The sequence below is a fragment of the Bos javanicus genome, chromosome 14 (genome assembly GCF_032452875.1).
Source record: "Bos javanicus breed banteng chromosome 14, ARS-OSU_banteng_1.0, whole genome shotgun sequence".
NCBI classification, from domain to species: Eukaryota; Metazoa; Chordata; class Mammalia; order Artiodactyla; family Bovidae; genus Bos; species Bos javanicus.
The window spans coordinates 9791888-9808104 of NC_083881.1; the positions used below are offsets into that span (position 1 = coordinate 9791888).

At 43.5% G+C, this 16217-nt stretch overlaps 1 protein-coding gene across 3 annotated transcripts in view; it reads left to right on the forward strand.

Moving 5' to 3' along the window:
- The window catches only part of ADCY8 (adenylate cyclase 8), a 225287-nt gene that overhangs the window by 189836 nt on the left and 19234 nt on the right, over positions 1-16217 (forward strand). For all 3 annotated transcript variants that reach the window (XM_061438577.1, XM_061438578.1, XM_061438580.1), the window contains 2 exons: positions 7748-7826; positions 15695-15853. In XM_061438577.1, coding sequence (XP_061294561.1) covers positions 7748-7826; positions 15695-15853 — 238 coding nt within the window. The remainder of the gene's footprint in view (positions 1-7747; positions 7827-15694; positions 15854-16217) is intronic.

Genomic DNA, 16217 nt, shown 5'->3' on the forward strand with positions numbered 1-16217 from the left:
TCAGGTCTTTCTGGCTCAAAAGCCCATCTTTGTAAATATTGCAAACATGTCTTTCACATCAAGATGAAGAATCTCTCAGCAAATGCCCAGGGTTCAAAGAAAGTCAAAATAGTTTCCAATTAGATTAAATGGTTAGTGGCAACAGATGTCCCATCAGTTCAGTTGCTCAGTTGTGTCCCCCTCTTTGTGGCCCCATGGACTGCAGCATGCCAGGCCTCCCTGTCCATCACCAACTCCCAGAGTTTACCCAAACTCATGTCCATTGAGTCGGTGATGCCATCCAACCATCTCATCCTCTGTTGTCCCTTTCTCCTCCTGCCTTCAATCTTTCCCAGCATCAGGGTCTTTTCAAATGAGTCAGTTCTTTGCATCAGGTGCCCAAAGTATTGGAGTTTCAGCTTCAACATCAGTCCTTCCAATGAACACCCAGAACTGATGTCCCATGACCAAGTAGAAACCAGCACAAAAGAGGGCAAAAATATACATGAACAGGTAGGCCATTTTTGTAGTAAAAATAAAAATTAAATCATCTAAAATTATTCATTCAAAGGAAATTTTAAAAGTATTAATGGAGCAAACCAGGGCTCTGGCATCAGATCCAGACTCTGCTGCATTAGAAGGTCCCTTCCCACCTCTGAACCTCAGTTCACTCATCAGCAAAGTAAAGTAACTGTACTCTAGTGTAGGGCTGCATGAGACTCTGACATGCCTGGCACATTGTAGGTGTTCAGGATCTGTTCACTCCTATCCCGTCGTTCCTTTTTAGGAGAAAGGTTTAGTTCTGAATTCTGTTTTGAGGTCTTAAGGAAAAACTTTTTGTTAAATTGTTAAGTAGGATTCTAAGAGTGCGCATAATCCCAAGTTCGTTGCTGCTTTTCTCAGCTTCCTGACTCAAGGTTGATTGTCAGTTAGTCTTGTATTGATTCACACTCTGCTATCAACAGAATTAAATTGATAAGAAATGGAAGAGTCCATTCAGCCTTCCCTCTCGGCCATGTTTATAAATCAACGGGCCAGTAGTCACTGTGGATCCACTTGGCAGTCACTGTCTGCTCCTGCTGTTGGAATTTAACCAATCCTGTAGGAGCTCGCATTGGTTCGGGGCATTTCTGCTGACTGTTCCTGGGGAGTGGGTCCTGGGGAAAGTACAGAGAACCTAGCACAGGGTATCCTGGCTACATCCACACTGAGATGACCCCAATACTCAGACTCTCTATCTGCTCATGAGGCCGCCTCCATGACGACCCCTGTCTCCATGGGTGACACTGAGCCCAAAACAGGGGAGGCACCCTCACTGCCAGTATCTCATCAGTCCCTAGAAACTCATCCGCCTCAGCACCCTAGTAAGGATGACTACATCGTGACACCTGTGAGCACAAGTTTAGGAGTCCAACCACCTGTCTTCAAATCCCAGCACCTTCATCAACCAGCTGTGTGATCTTGAGAAAATGAATTAAAAGCAACTTAACCTCTGTAAGCCTTGATCTTCTCATCCGTGAAGTGGGGGTGATAATAGTTCCTATGTTGTAGGAATATACAAGAGATAAATTGTGATATTGGAAACTTAGCTCAAGGTCTGGCATAGAATAAGCACTTGATGAATACAAGTGATTATTACAGTAAGTCCCCTACATATGAACAAGTTCCCTTCTGAGAACATTCATAAGTCCAATTTGTTGATAGGTCCAACAAATAGATACCCAGCTAACACAATAGGCTAAATAATCAGTTCAGTTCAGTTGCTCAGTCGTATCTGACTCTTTGCGACCCATGGACTGCAGCACGCCAGGCCTCCCTGTCCATCACCAACTCCCAGAGTTTACCCAAACTCATGTCCATTGAGTCGGTGATGCCATCCAGCCATCTCATCCTCTATTGTCCCTTTCTCCTCCTGCCTTCAATCTTTCCCAGAATCATGGTCTTTTCAAATGAGTCAGCTCTTCACACCAGGTAGCCAAAGTATTGGAGTTTCAGCTTCAACATCAGTCCTTCCAATGAACACTCAGGACTTATCTCCTTTAGGGTCGACTGGTTGGATCTCCTTGCAGTCCAAGGTACTCTTAAGAGTCTTCTCCAACACCACAGTTCAAAAGCATCAATTCTTCGGTGCTCAGCTTTCTTTATAGTCCAACTCTCACATCCATACATGACTACTGGAAAAACTGTAGCCTTGACTAGATGGGCCTTTGTTGGCAAATAATTCTATACTGTAATAGGTTTGTAATGTTTTTCAAGCAAATAATACATAGAAAACAAACACAAAAAATAAAGAAAACATGTTTAATCTTACAGTACAGTACTAGGTACATCACCACTGCTTCTACTCTTGCTTCCAGACATCCTGGTCTTCAAATAAAGACACTGTACTTCTGTATGCTGTATGTCACTAGACAATAGAGGACGCATGCATGTACAATGTAGCCAGACTTGTGAACTAACTTGCGTGATTGGACATGTGAATGCATCTTTGCATCCTTGAAAGTTCACAGCTTGAAGGTTCATGGGTAGGGGACTTACTGTGTTAGACATGACCCTTTCTATAGCACAAATACTACTATTCTTAGAAATATCCCTACTTTCATCTCTGGACTGCTGTATCATACCTGATCTCCTAACCCGCCCTTTCAAGCCATCCTCCTCAAAGCCATCTGGTCAACTCATTATCCTTCTTAAAATCCTTAGGGGTTCCTGGTTACCTCTCAAGAGAGAAAAGTTCAACTTGTTTGTCAAGAATTTCAAAACCCTCCCTGGAGTCCCACTGACTCCTCCAACCTTATCTCCTACAACGCCACAGGTCACTGTTTAGATCTTGCTTTGCAGCCATGGGAAACCATATGCTATTTCCCACATGAGCCTCTGCACTTTCTTCCCCTTGCCAACCATGCTCAAGACTGCCTCCTCCATGAAGCCGTCTCTGATCATTCCTCATTTTCTAATCTGTGCATATAATTTTTTATCATTGCACTTATCTCTGTCTGTTTCAATCATTGGTTTCCATGTCCTCCTCCTCTGTTAGAATAGGAGCTTTTAAGGGCAAGGGCCATTACCCATGTTCATAATTTTGGCACTTAGTGGAGTATCTGGCAGCAGGTGCCCAACTAAATGTTTGTTGAATGAAATGAATGAGTGACTGATGTAAATAGTAGTTCATTTGGAATCCTATTACACCACTAGTTCACAGTAAGCTGTTTCATCTACCTACAGCCTATGATCTCCTGAGTGGCTCAGTAGTAAAGAATCCATCTGCCAATGCAGGAGACACAAGAGATGTGGGTTTGATCCTGTTAGTGGGAAGATCCCTGGAGAGGGCATGGCAACCCACTCCAATATTCTTGCCTGGGAAATTTCATGAACAGAGGAGCCTGGCAGGTTACAGTGCACAGGGCTGCAAAGAGTCTCACACAGCTGAGCAACTGAGCACACATTTTCATTCACCCACAAACCATGTGATCCCCATGCTGTCGGTAGAATTTGCTTCCGAACCGAAGTGTCATAACCTTTGCCATGGGCTTTGGTAGCTTCTGCAGATGCACAGATGAATAAGATACTGTAAGGAGCTTGCCTACTAAATCACTTCAGTCGTGTCTGGCTCTTTGCGACCCTATGGATTATAGCCCTCCAGGGTCCTCTCTCCATGGGATTCTCTAGGCAAGAATACTGGAGTGGGTTACCATGCCCTCCTCCAGGGGATCTTCCTGACCCAGGAATTGAACCCACTGCCTCTTCTCCTACATTGGCAGGGAGGTTCTATACCACTGAGCCATCTGGGAAAAGGAGCTTAGAGGCAAGTAATTATAAGTAAGTGCATGTTAGAAAGCCGTGGTAGCTTACTGAAAAAGCATCATTAAGATGTGGATTGATAGTCAGCTTTCACCATTCACTAGATTTGTGTCTCATTTAACATCTGAGTCTCAGTTTCTGCTTTACTAGAACAGGGAGAATAATATTTTAAGTGCTGCTGTGACAATTAAAGTAGGCAATGTACACAAAGTGTTATTAGAGGTATGACATAAAATCAGTGCTAAGCAAATGCAGTCATTAGTATGGCAACAGAATAAGAGATAAATTCAAACTGGCTGGTTTATTTTGGGTTTCACAAGGGGAAATGGGAACTAATTGCAGCATTAAAATTTGGCATCAGATGTGCAATGGCTAACGCTCTGACTTGGTGCCTGAGATGTGAATTCTCATCCTGGGACACAAATCAGCTATGTGACCTTGAGCAAGCATCTTATTCTTCCTGGGCCTTAGTCTTCAATCAGTAAATTGAAAGGCTTGCAAGGACCATTATATGATGTATGGCACACATAATATGGAATTCGATGAGTCCATTAAATTCATATCGTGCAGTATTTAATTACACAGAAGTATTTTCATATACATACTCAGTGCAAAAATATGTTACCAAGCAGTCTGAACCCTCTGATTCTAAATTTGGAAGCATAAATATATTTTTGCATGAAGGAAAAGGAAATGACATTGAGCCGATTCCAAAATACTAATCATTGTTTTCTCTGGGTGATCCACTGAAGAACAATTTTTATTTTTTTTATTTGTGAATTTGTATTAGCTTCCGAATTCACTACAGCTAGTATGAGTACTCTGCAATGATCAATGCTCAAATTAAATATTAAGTTAATGAGGTATCAGATAAGATGGTCTCTGAAGATTGTGGTAGCCCTGAGGATCACATTTTTCTACATGTGCCTTCACTTAATTATGTCCTTTTCTATGATCATAGGGTGAGGATACTATCAATTCTGTAATTTTGTTAACACAAATAAATTAGTTCCAAATGTCCTTGGTTTCGTGTCTCTGCCACTTGATATCTGACAAAGTATTATAGTTTTGTACAAATTTCAGCCATTTGGCTCTCTTTGGAAGTTCTTCAAATAGTCATAGAAGTTAAAAAGAAAAAAAAAATCCTTTCAACTCACAATTCTTTCTGGATGTTCTTTGGCCTGGCTAACTTACTGTGCATTTTCTGTAGTCTCTACTCAGGCCATATTTTTTCCATCTGAAATACATCCTGAAGACTCAACAACCATTCATAATTTTCCTTTACTTTTCTTCCGAATGTGATCTAGTCATCTCTCTATTTTTAGTCAACCATTACTTTCATAATGATTTAAGATGTATTTACGTTTTGTCTTGAAGGTATGTTTTATGTGGTACGTTGCTGAGCTTTAAAAATTCTTCTGCATCGCAAAGGAAAGCATATCAGAAGTGTCAGTCAGAGCAGGCGTTCAGGCTGTATTCATGAGGAGCTGAACACAGGACATGTCCCATCCAATCTAAGCCGTGTGAATGATGATGTTGTAAAATGCCGCCACTAGGAGCAAGTTGATGTACTGGGAGCTTTAAGGGGTAAAGAGAGGGAGACATGGGCCACACACCATGCCAAGCATGTGTGTTGCCAAGATTTGGTCAATTATTTCTCACAATTAAGGGGGTAAATGCAACTAGAGTCCTTCCCAAGGCAACAAACTGAGGTTAAGAGATATTGAGTAGCTTGTCCAAGGTCAAACCATTGGTCAGCAGCAGAGCTGAGACTGAAAGCTGGGTCTGCATGAGTACAGCATTTTATTTTGTCAGGTGTCCACAAGCTTGAAGGGCCAGAGAATTGTGACATGAAAAAAGGGTTCTGTTAGTATGTCCCTGTGCACAGCACTGTGGTGACTATGACTGAGTGAATGAATGAATCCTAGCCGCTAAAATTCTGGATGGCAATATATGACTTACAGTCCAGCTGTAACTGTACAGCTCAACCAGATCTGAGCACTCTCTCCTGCTGAGTCTGCGTGTGGCCTAAGACTGGATGTATGGTATTTATTTATCCTCCCTGCACTAGAGGCTTGTAAACCAGCTGTTAGCTAAGCAAGATCTGTGTCTCATACCTATAGACTCCCCTCCCCCCTTTTCCTCCCAAACTCTTCAGTTCAGTTTGGTTCAGTCGCTCAGTTGTGTCCAACTCTTTGCAACCCCATGGACTGCAGCACACCAGGCTTCCTTGTCCATCACCAACTCCCAGAGCTTACTCAAACTCATGTTCATCGAGTTGGTGATACCATTCAGCCATCCCATCCTCTGTCATCCCCTTCTCCCACCTTCAATCTTTCCCAGCATCAGGATCTTTTCAAATGAGTCAGCTCTTTGCATCAGGTGACCAAGGTATTGGAGTTTCAGCTTCAACATCAGTCCTTCCAATGAATATTCAGGACTGATTTCCTTTAGGATTGACTCTTATCAACCTTTAATATCCAGCTCTTGAGTCTTGCCTGAATATCCAGCCTAGTTTACTTTCTCTTCCCTTATATGCCCATGGCAGCCAGAGTGTATCCTTACTATGGGTTATACCGTGTTATGAAACCATCTGTCCAGTTCTTTCCTTTACTGAACTGTACTGAGGGCAGAGGCAAGGTATCTTCTTCAGTTCTGTACCCTATCATGTGCCTGGTGCACAGTAGATGGTCAATAATTATGTGTTTCACTGGGGCTACAGAAAAGAGATGTAATAATGAGTTTCATCTATTATTAGCATCTTATCTCCAAGGAAAAGCAGATGGAACTGGGAGTTCATGAATCTGCATCTTGTTGCAGCCTACAGAGTTCCTCGGAGCCCTGGGTCCCCGTGTGCACAGTATCTCCCCAAGAGAAAGCACATTTCCATTCCTGAATCTCTGTTCTGCCTGGAGAGCTGGACTGGGTCTGGCCCTGTGTAAGCTGGGAGGGTCTTTTAGTGTAAGGCGAGGTGAAAAGCCAGCCTTGGCAGCTGAGTTCATGCTGTATTGCCCTGAGCCCCATGCTCCTCCTGCTAGTCTCCAGGGAGAATAGAAAAGGGAAGGCTGGAGATGGCCTGGGTGCCGCCATATTTACGCCCATTCTACTCTCTGAGCACTGAATCTCATCTCTGATGGCCCTGTTGTGTCCCTTAACACATCAGAGTCAAGTTACCTCTGAATGAGTTCTGAGTATGTGTATGCTTGTGGTTGGGAAGCTATAAAGCAAACGAGTAATGTGATCTGGTTTTGTTGTTGTTCAGTCACTAAGTCATGTCTGAGTCTGTGACCCCAAGGACTGCAGCATGCCAGGTTCCTCTGTCCTTCACCATCTCCTGGAGTCTGCTCAAACTCATGTTCACTGAGTCAGTGATGCCATCAAACCACCTTGTCCTCTGTTGCCCTCTTTTCTTCTTGGTATTAAAAAAACAAAACTCTAGCAGCCATGCAGAAAACAGATTGTAAAGGAAAACAACAGTGCCCAAAATTGCAATAAGACTTTGTAATAAAAACCTAAGTGTGATTCTTAGAGTACTGAGAACAGGCACTGCCGCATAGCAAGTACCACGTGCCCGTCTCTTAAGTGGGATGACACTGAAGAAAGAGTGTCTGTCTTCACATGGACCTTTGTGACAAGAAAGTGTAAGACCTCCTTGAAATTTAGAAAAAATCTTTTTGCAATAGAAGACATCATTATTAATGTGAATGCATTGTCTAGATGCTAGACTCTGGAGTCTTCCACCAGGTATGACCTACGTGACCTTGTGACCTTGGGGGTCAACTGGTTTCCGATTAGCCTACGTGGAGGCCTTCAGAGAGCCCCTATCATACAGTGGGAGCTCAGAAAACAGCTGCTCCTTTCTTTTTATCCCACTCCAGTTTGAATCTCAGTTTCATAATGGGTCTCCTTGAAGTCCCTTCATAGTTGTCAATAACCATGCCACTATTTGCATTTCTCCTCCTGACAGAGATTTCCTGGGGACCAAGGAAGCGTCACTGCTGCTAATGGCCATGTTTCTTCTTGCCGTTTTCTACCATGGACAGCAGGTAATCTGACGTCTTCCTCTGACTGCCTGTGGTTACCTGGCATTTCCTGCTGCCATAAAACTGGCCTGGGGGGCCACCACTCATCTCTGCATAAATGACTTTTAGTAGCTTGCAGCAAGTGGCAATTCTTCTTTTTCTTCTTCTTTTATTTTCTTTTGTTTCTCCCCCTCCCTTTTTTTTTTTTTTTTGCCCCTTGGCTGAGCCATGCATGGCTTGTGGGATCTTAGTTTCCTGACCAGGGTTTGAACCTAGGCCCCAGTAGTTAAAAGCACTGAGTCCTAATGATTGGACTGCCAGGGAATTCCCAGCAAGTTGTGATTCTTAACAAAACACTTCCTAGTATGGAACACTTAATAAAAAACTAAGTTGGAGATGATTTGGAGAGCAATATGGTTTTCATTCCCTTTTGGTGTATCTCCTTATAAGGGGAAAAAAAACAGAGCTTTCAATTTCTGGCTGAGGCCAGCTGGGATCTCTCCCAGTTCTGTTGCCTGGATAAAACTATTACTATGGAAGTTGACCTGATGGGACAGTGGTAAAGAATCTTCCTGTCAATGTAGAAGACCCAGGTTCAATCCCTGGGTCGGGAAGATTCCCCTGGAGAAGGAAATGGCAACCCACTCAAATATTCTTGCCTGGGAGATCCCATGGACAGAGGAGCCTGGCAGGCTATAGTCCATGGGGTCACAAGGGGTCTGACACAACCTAGCAACTAAACAATAACAATGGAAGTTGTGTAAATCAGATTTGGGGATTTTTGTGTTTGGGCTTTTTTTTAATTTTTATTTTCTATTGGAGTATGGTTGAGTTAAAATGTTATATTAGTTTCAAATGTACAGCAAAGTGATTCAGTTATATATGTATCTATTCTTTTTCAAAATCTTTTCCCATTTAGGTTATTACAGAGTATTGAGTTCAGATAGTAAAGAATCTGCCTGCAACTCGGGAGACATAGGTTCAATCCCTGGGTTGGAAAGATCCTCTGGAGAAGGAAATGGCAACCCACTCCAGAGGAGTAGTAGACAGAGGAGCCTGGTAGGCTACAGTCCATAGGATCTCAAAGAGTCAGACATGGCTGAGCAACTCACACACACACACACACACACACACACACAGAGTATGGAGCAAGGTTCCCTGTGCTATACAATCGTTGTTTGTTTGCTAAATCGTGTCTGACCCTTTTGCAGTTCCATGGACTGTACAGCCTGCCAGGCTCCTCTGTCCACAGACTTTTCCAGGCAAGGACACTGGAGCGGGCTGCTGTTTCCTTCTTCCTTGTTGGCTATCTGTTTTAAATATAGGTATGTGTACATGCCAACTGGGTGGTGCTAGTGGCAAAGAACCCACCTGCCAATGCAGGAGACATAAGAGACGTGGGTTCGATTCCTGGGTCGGGAAGATCCTCTGGAGGAAGGCATAGAACAGACTCCAGTATTCTTGCCTGGAGAATCCTATGGACAGAGGAGCCTGGAAAACTACAGTCCACAGGGTCCCACAGAGTAGGATACGGCTGAAACAACGTAGCATGCACACTCACAGGCACATGTCTATTCCAAACCCCCAATCCGGCTTGAGGACCATCCTAACCAAGGTTCCAATCCCACCCTGCCTCCAAGAAGTTTGTGGCCTTCTCCTGACTCTTTGTTTCCTCCTCTTTAAAGTAAGACAGTAATTCCTGACTAGGGCTGTTTTGAAGAATCATTTGAGATGATTGTATGTAGCATTTTGAGCACTGCCTTTCCAGAGATAGAGGAGGCACTTCATCATTGATTTGTCCTGAGTAGATAAAGAGCCTATAGTATTGATGCCACTTCCCTGTCTGCCAGGATCTGGGACGGGCACCATGGATAGCCTCGTACAAAACCCCACCCCCAGCCCCAAGGCTTCCTGTCTCCTGGAGGAGAGTGAACACTAAATAATGCAATGTGGGATGTGCTATGCGTGGACCAGCCTTGTCCAAGGACCTCAAGAGTCAGAGATGCAGGAAATTATTCTGCATGGAGCATCATACCAGGCCTCACCCAAGAGATGTCACCTGTTCTCCACAACTGGTAGGATTTCTCCATGCAGACTCAGACCATGAATGCAGCAACACTCATCACTTTCTGCTAGAGCCAGGACGTCTGCTTCACTGCTATGCTCTGGATCCCAGTCCGTCTCTCTGTGCGTGTACTTCAAAAAAATAAAAGTAACCAGGAAAGGAAAAAAACAAGAAGACTATCAGCCAGAGCAGAAATAGAAACATACCACTGAGAAATCACCATGGAGACAGGGAGGTAATGAATCCTCAGAAACCAGCGATGAAACAGCCAAAAGCCCCAGGAAGCTAGAGATACATACATAAAGTTATTTGTAATAAAGCGGGATGGTAACATGTTGTTTAGTCAGTAAGTCGTGTCTGACTCTTTTGTGACCCTGTGGACTATAGCCCACCAGGCTCCTCTGTTCATGGATTTCCCAGGCAAGAAAACTGGAGTAGATTGCCAGGGGATCTCCCCAACCCAGCAATCAAAATGGCGTCCCCTGCTTGGCAGGTGTATTCTTCACCACTGAGCCACCTGGGAAGCTGATGGTAAAATGTGCTCAGGGGAACAAAGTCAATAAAACTAAACCTGGCAATCGAAGGAAAGAAGGCAAGAGTTAACATGTATCAGCCGCCTATTATGTGTCTGGCACTTCACCTGAATTATCGAACCATCTCAACAACCTGAATGGTCGTTATGATGGATCTTGTTTTACAGATGAAGGAAGTCAGGCTGCTGAGCTAGAAAGTGAGAGAACTAGAATTCAACCCCAGATCAGTCTCCAGAGCCCACCTTTCCACTTTCTCGATCGGGGGAAAAACAAAAAGCACTGTCTGTGTATCTTCACAGCACCAAGGGCATTCCGTCCCACAATATGACCTCACCTTGCTTTTCAGTTTCAGCTGTAACACTAAGCCAAAGGTCAAAGTCTGGCCAATGGCAGTATCTCCCGACTTAGGTCTTTCTGGTTTTCTGTGAGAGCTGGGATCATGTCCTCCACGTCCTGATGACTTCTAGTTACAGGGGAGAAATTCTTCATCTGACATGCAAATGACAATCAGACAAGGCAATCCTATAGAAAAGTGTACGTATACTCCATCACATGGGTTTTAAACTGACACGTGAGAAATCCTCAGAGATGGCTAAGAGAAAGTTCAGAAGCGGGGTCGGGGCTCATTCTAGAATAGGAAAGCTGTTTCTATCTTCCCTATTACCTTAAGGATTACTCTGTGCCTCTTAGTGCCTCCTCAAAGCTCTTCTGAAATTCTGATTCAGTTTATTCTATTCTCCACTTGTCCTGCAAAAGCAGATAACCACATCTCATGAAGAATATGAATAAAGTAAGAGCAAGTAAGTGAATAATGAGGGCCTGAGTACTTAAGTGATATCTGATTATTTTCTTTTTTATTTTTAACCTTCAAAAGGTTTTTTAAGAGATTTTTTTTTTTTGATGTGGACCATTTTTAAAGTCTTTATTGAATTTGCTACAATACTGTTTCTGTTTCATGCTTTCGTTTTTTTGGCCGCAAGTCATGTGGGATCTTAGTTCCCCGAGCAGGGATTAAACCCGCACCCCTTGCATTGGAAAGCAGTCTTAACCCATGGACCTCCAAGGAAGTCCCTCAAAAGGTTTTAAAATGACATAGCTCCATCCCATAACTGTAGCAGTTACAGATGTAACCTTTGGAGTGGGTAGATATTATTCAAACTCCAACTCTGCCATTCAATAGATAAGTGACATTCAGTCATTTATCCAACATTCTGTATCTCCATTTTCTCACTTATAAAGTGGGTATGATAGTAACAGTTTCTGTTTTTTTGTAGAGTTAAAAAAAAAAACTGTAGTATTGTAGTATTGGTTTTTCATAGGTTTTTTTGTAGTATTATATGAGAATATAATTATAATACACCTCTCCCAGTGATTTGCACTTGGACTAAGTGCTCAAACATCGTGAGCTATTAATATTTTACTTTGGAAGCAAGAGTCTAAGACAAACAGAGAAAGTGTTATTATCCATCTGGTCGCAAGGCAGCAGCAGAGACTCAAGTCACTTGAGGTCACAAAGTCACAAAGGAGAACCAGACAGAAACAGGGATGCAAATGCTCCAACTTCTCGGTCCATGCCCTCTCCACCATGTGGTGCTGCCTATCTGTTAGAGGATACCTTTCTGCAGAACTGCATCACCTCAAGCATCATTTCATGACGCCCATCAGAGTCCTGTTCATCCGGATCAAGTCCGTCCACTCCAGGCTCTGCTACCAGCTCCCACTGTGTTCCCTGGTGACTCAGAGGTCCCCTATTTTTATTAAAGCCTGAATAATCCCCACCAATGCCTGGTACACAGCATCATCCCAGTGGGAGCATGTGTAACAGTACATCTCCAGAGTGACGGAGGCAGTTATGTAACCGAATAATTGGGACTCTCATCCTGCACATATGTGAAAGCAATACGCCAAACACTTCCTCTTCCTCCGAGGCAGGTGAACATCCCGAATGTTGGACAGAAGAGAGCAGACAGCCAGGTGCCTCCCACCTCATGCCTGATTCACTGCAGCCCTGAGGTTTGGGCTTGGCCTCAACTCTCCTTTCAGAGCAAAGGACCTCACACCTGAGCACAGAGATAGAGATTAACGAGGTCAAGTCTCTAGTTGCTTACTTCCGGGTCTGATAAAGATAGGCACTGGGATTGTGCAGCTTAGAAAGACTCAAGCCTTGGGACCAAATTATTAAATTTGCATCCCAGCGAGGCTCCTGGAAGAGTAGATGACCTTGAGATGTTCAACCTCCCAGACCTGCCATTTCTTTACCGGCAAAAGGAAAAGTCTAATAGTTATCTATCAGGAGTTGGGGAACAGCTGAATGAAGTCATGTTCGTAGAGTGCAGGGGTTAAGAGCCACAGCTTGGAGTCCAAATGCCCTGAGTTCAAAGCCCAGCCTCTATTTGTGAAACCTTGGGCACCTGACTTTACCTTCCTGTGCCTCCGTTTCCTTAGCTATAAAGCGGGCATAAAAAAGTACCTGCTTTGTTGAGCCATGGTGTGATTAAAAGACTTTCAGTATGTTTGAAATGCTAAGTACAGTGCCCAGTTCAAGACAAGGACTCAGCCTGTGTTAATTATCATTCTGTGTTAAGAGCCTGGCACAAAACATATAAACAATGTTTGTTAGTTCCTTTGGAACTCTTTTCTTTTTCCTTTTATAAACTCAGAAATTTATTTCTCCCAGTGGAGGACAGGAAGTCCAAGACCAAGATGCTGGCAGATTCAGTGTCTGTGAGGAGGGCCCACGTCCTGGTTCATAGGCTTCTCACTACATCCTCACATGGCAGAAGGCACAGGGACATCTCTGGGATCTCTTTTATAGACCTTAATCTCATTCATGAAGGTTCCAACCTCATGACCTAAACACCTCCCAAAGGCCCCACCTCCGAATACTATCACTTTGAGGGTTAAGATTTCAAAATATGAATTTTGAGGGCACATAAACTCTTGGTACTGTTTTCATGTAGCCAGTTCCTAAATGGTTTGGGAAGGGAAATCAGAATACAAAAAGTTGAAAAGGATTATTCATTTGCTTTATCTTGCAACTCAGATACAATGCAAATGAAAGTATTAGGTGCTCAGTCATGTCCAACTCTTTGTGACCTCATGGACTGTGGCCCACCAGACTCCTCTGTCCGTGGAATTCTCCAGGCAAGAATACTGGAGTGGGTAGCCATTCCCTTCTCCAGGGAATCTTCCCAACCCAGAGACTGAACCCAGGTCTCCCACATTGCAGGCAGGTTCCTTACTGTTTGAGCCACCAAGGAAGCCCCTCAGATACAATCAGTTCAGTTCGGTTGCTGTCGTGTCCAACTCTTTGTGACCCCATGGACTGCAGCACACTAGGCTTCCCTGTCCATCACCAACCCCCAGAGCTTGCTCAAACTCATGTCTGTCGAGTTGGTGATGCCATCCAGCCATCTTATCCTCTTTTGTTCCCTTCTCCTCCTGCCTTCAATCTTTCCCAGCATCAGGATCTTTTCTGATGAGTCAGTTCTTTGCATCAGGTGGCCAAAGTATTGGAGCTTCAGCTTCAGCATCAGTCTTCCCAATGAATATTCAGGAATTTCCTTTAGTACTTGACTGGTTTGATCTCTTTGCAGTCCAAGGGACTCTCAAGAGTCTTTTCCAAAACCACAATAATACCACAGATACCACCACCTATCAGGTGATTGTTGTAAACACTTTGAAGATTCTTGTTGAGCTCTTTTTAGCCTTAGAATATTTCTCTCTACGAACGTGCCTGCAAATTATTGTGTTAAAAGACATTTGGAATAATTCCTCTCTGTGTGGTTATACCTGTAGGTTTGTTTGTTTGTTTGAGCTTTTTTTTTTGTCATTTTAAAAAATTTTATATAGTTTGAGCTTTTAAAAATTCCATCCAGTTTCATAATTAAGTAAAATATTTCCATGATTCAAAAGTCAGGTTTATAAAACAAGATACAATTTTAAAAGTTTAAATGTATCCCTATTCCTTCACCCCATCTTCCTCATCTCATTGTAATGATTTTTTTGCACTTCAACTTTTAATAAATAAAGAAATATATATATATGTGGAAAGAGAGAGATATATAGATACCCCTTTCCTTAGATCGGTAATGGCAAACTGTGCGTGTATTTCTCCTCCTTAGATACCAACCCATCAAAGTACATATAGAGAAATAGTCTTCGTTTCCTTTTATAGCTGTATATAAGTTTATTCAACCAAAATGAGCACTTGGATTGTTTCCAGCTTTTGCTATTAGAAATTCTGCTGAAAGAATAACCTTGCACCTCTGCCTTTTCATATTTTTGACATCCACTGAGACTTGCACATAAGACAAAGAAAAGAACTAGCTGAATTTTTTTAAGCCCTTGAATTCAGGGCATCTAACCATGTGTTTAATGGTGCAACATATTGTTCATTTCAACAGTTAAAGACTTGAAATAATGACATTACCAAAAGCCTTCATAAATATGGTTTGTTAGATTTTTTAGAAAGGACACTGTCCTCTTTCCAATGAAAAGAAATGCTACGATGGGAGAGAAGTTGGGGAAGCATGGATACATGTAAATGTATGGCAGAGTCCCTTTGCTGTTCACCTGAAACTATCAAAACAGTGTTAATCAGCTGTACCCCAACACAAAAGATAAAGTTTTTAAGAAAGAGTAACAATTTTTAAAAATTAAAAACCAAACAGGATTTTAGGAGAAGAGGGAACTAATAGGTATTAAATACCTGCTGCTGCTGCTGCTGCTAAGTCGCTTCAGTCATGTCCGACTCTGTGCGACCCCAGAGACGGCAGCCCACCAGGCTCCCCCGTCCCTGGGATTCTCCAGGCAAGAGTACTGGAGTGGGTGCCATTGCCTTCTCCATTAAAGGTATTAATACATGTATATTCCTTAGGAAAGTTCCTGGCACCATCTAATGAGCACAGCCTACGTGTTAGCTGGTTTTACTACTGTAATTTATTTCTTGGGTCAAAAAATATTAATGGAACACCAGCCCTGTGCCAGGAACGTTGCTGTATGGTAAGGATGTGATATTGAACTGGGAAAGAACCCTGACCTCAAAGCACCTGCAGCGCACAGTGGAGGAAAGAAACAATGACAAAATTCTAGGTGCCCCGGTGCCAGGAAGGGGAGGTACACAGCCCTGTAAAATCTGCTCATCTTCTGATCTCCTGGTGTCAGGCAAAAGGCCTCCCAAAACGTTCAGCTTGGGCTCTGTTTCATCTGCGGAGGGTTCCGGAGAAACCCTGTCCACCTCCCACAAACGTGTGTCTGAACCCGTTCCTTCCCTTCTGTCCCCTGAACCGCAGCTGGAGTACACAGCCCGCCTGGACTTCCTGTGGCGAGTCCAGGCCAAAGAGGAGATCAACGAGATGAAGGAGCTGAGGGAGCACAATGAGAACATGCTGCGGAACATCCTGCCCAGCCACGTGGCCCGCCACTTCCTGGAGAAGGACCGGGACAATGAGGTGAGCCCAGGCTCGTCCGGCCCCCGAGGACGGGCAGCCGTGGGAGGGCTGCGGTGGACACACTGATCCCAAGTGCTCGGAGGGCCCCTGAGCATGGAGACCAGGCCCACTCCCCAGCACTCTGAGACATGCGTATGGCCTCCCCAGCTTCTGTACCTCATCTGTAAGATGCATGTAATAAGTTCACTAGCGCAAGACTGAGTTGGGATTTTAAAGTTTTACATAGGTGTGTGTATATATATATATAGAAATCCAACAATTCCACTTTGGGGTTATGTAACCAACAGGATTGAAAGTAGGGTCACAGGAAGACAGCTGCAAATTCACATTCATAGCAACATTATTTATAATAGCGGAATTTGGG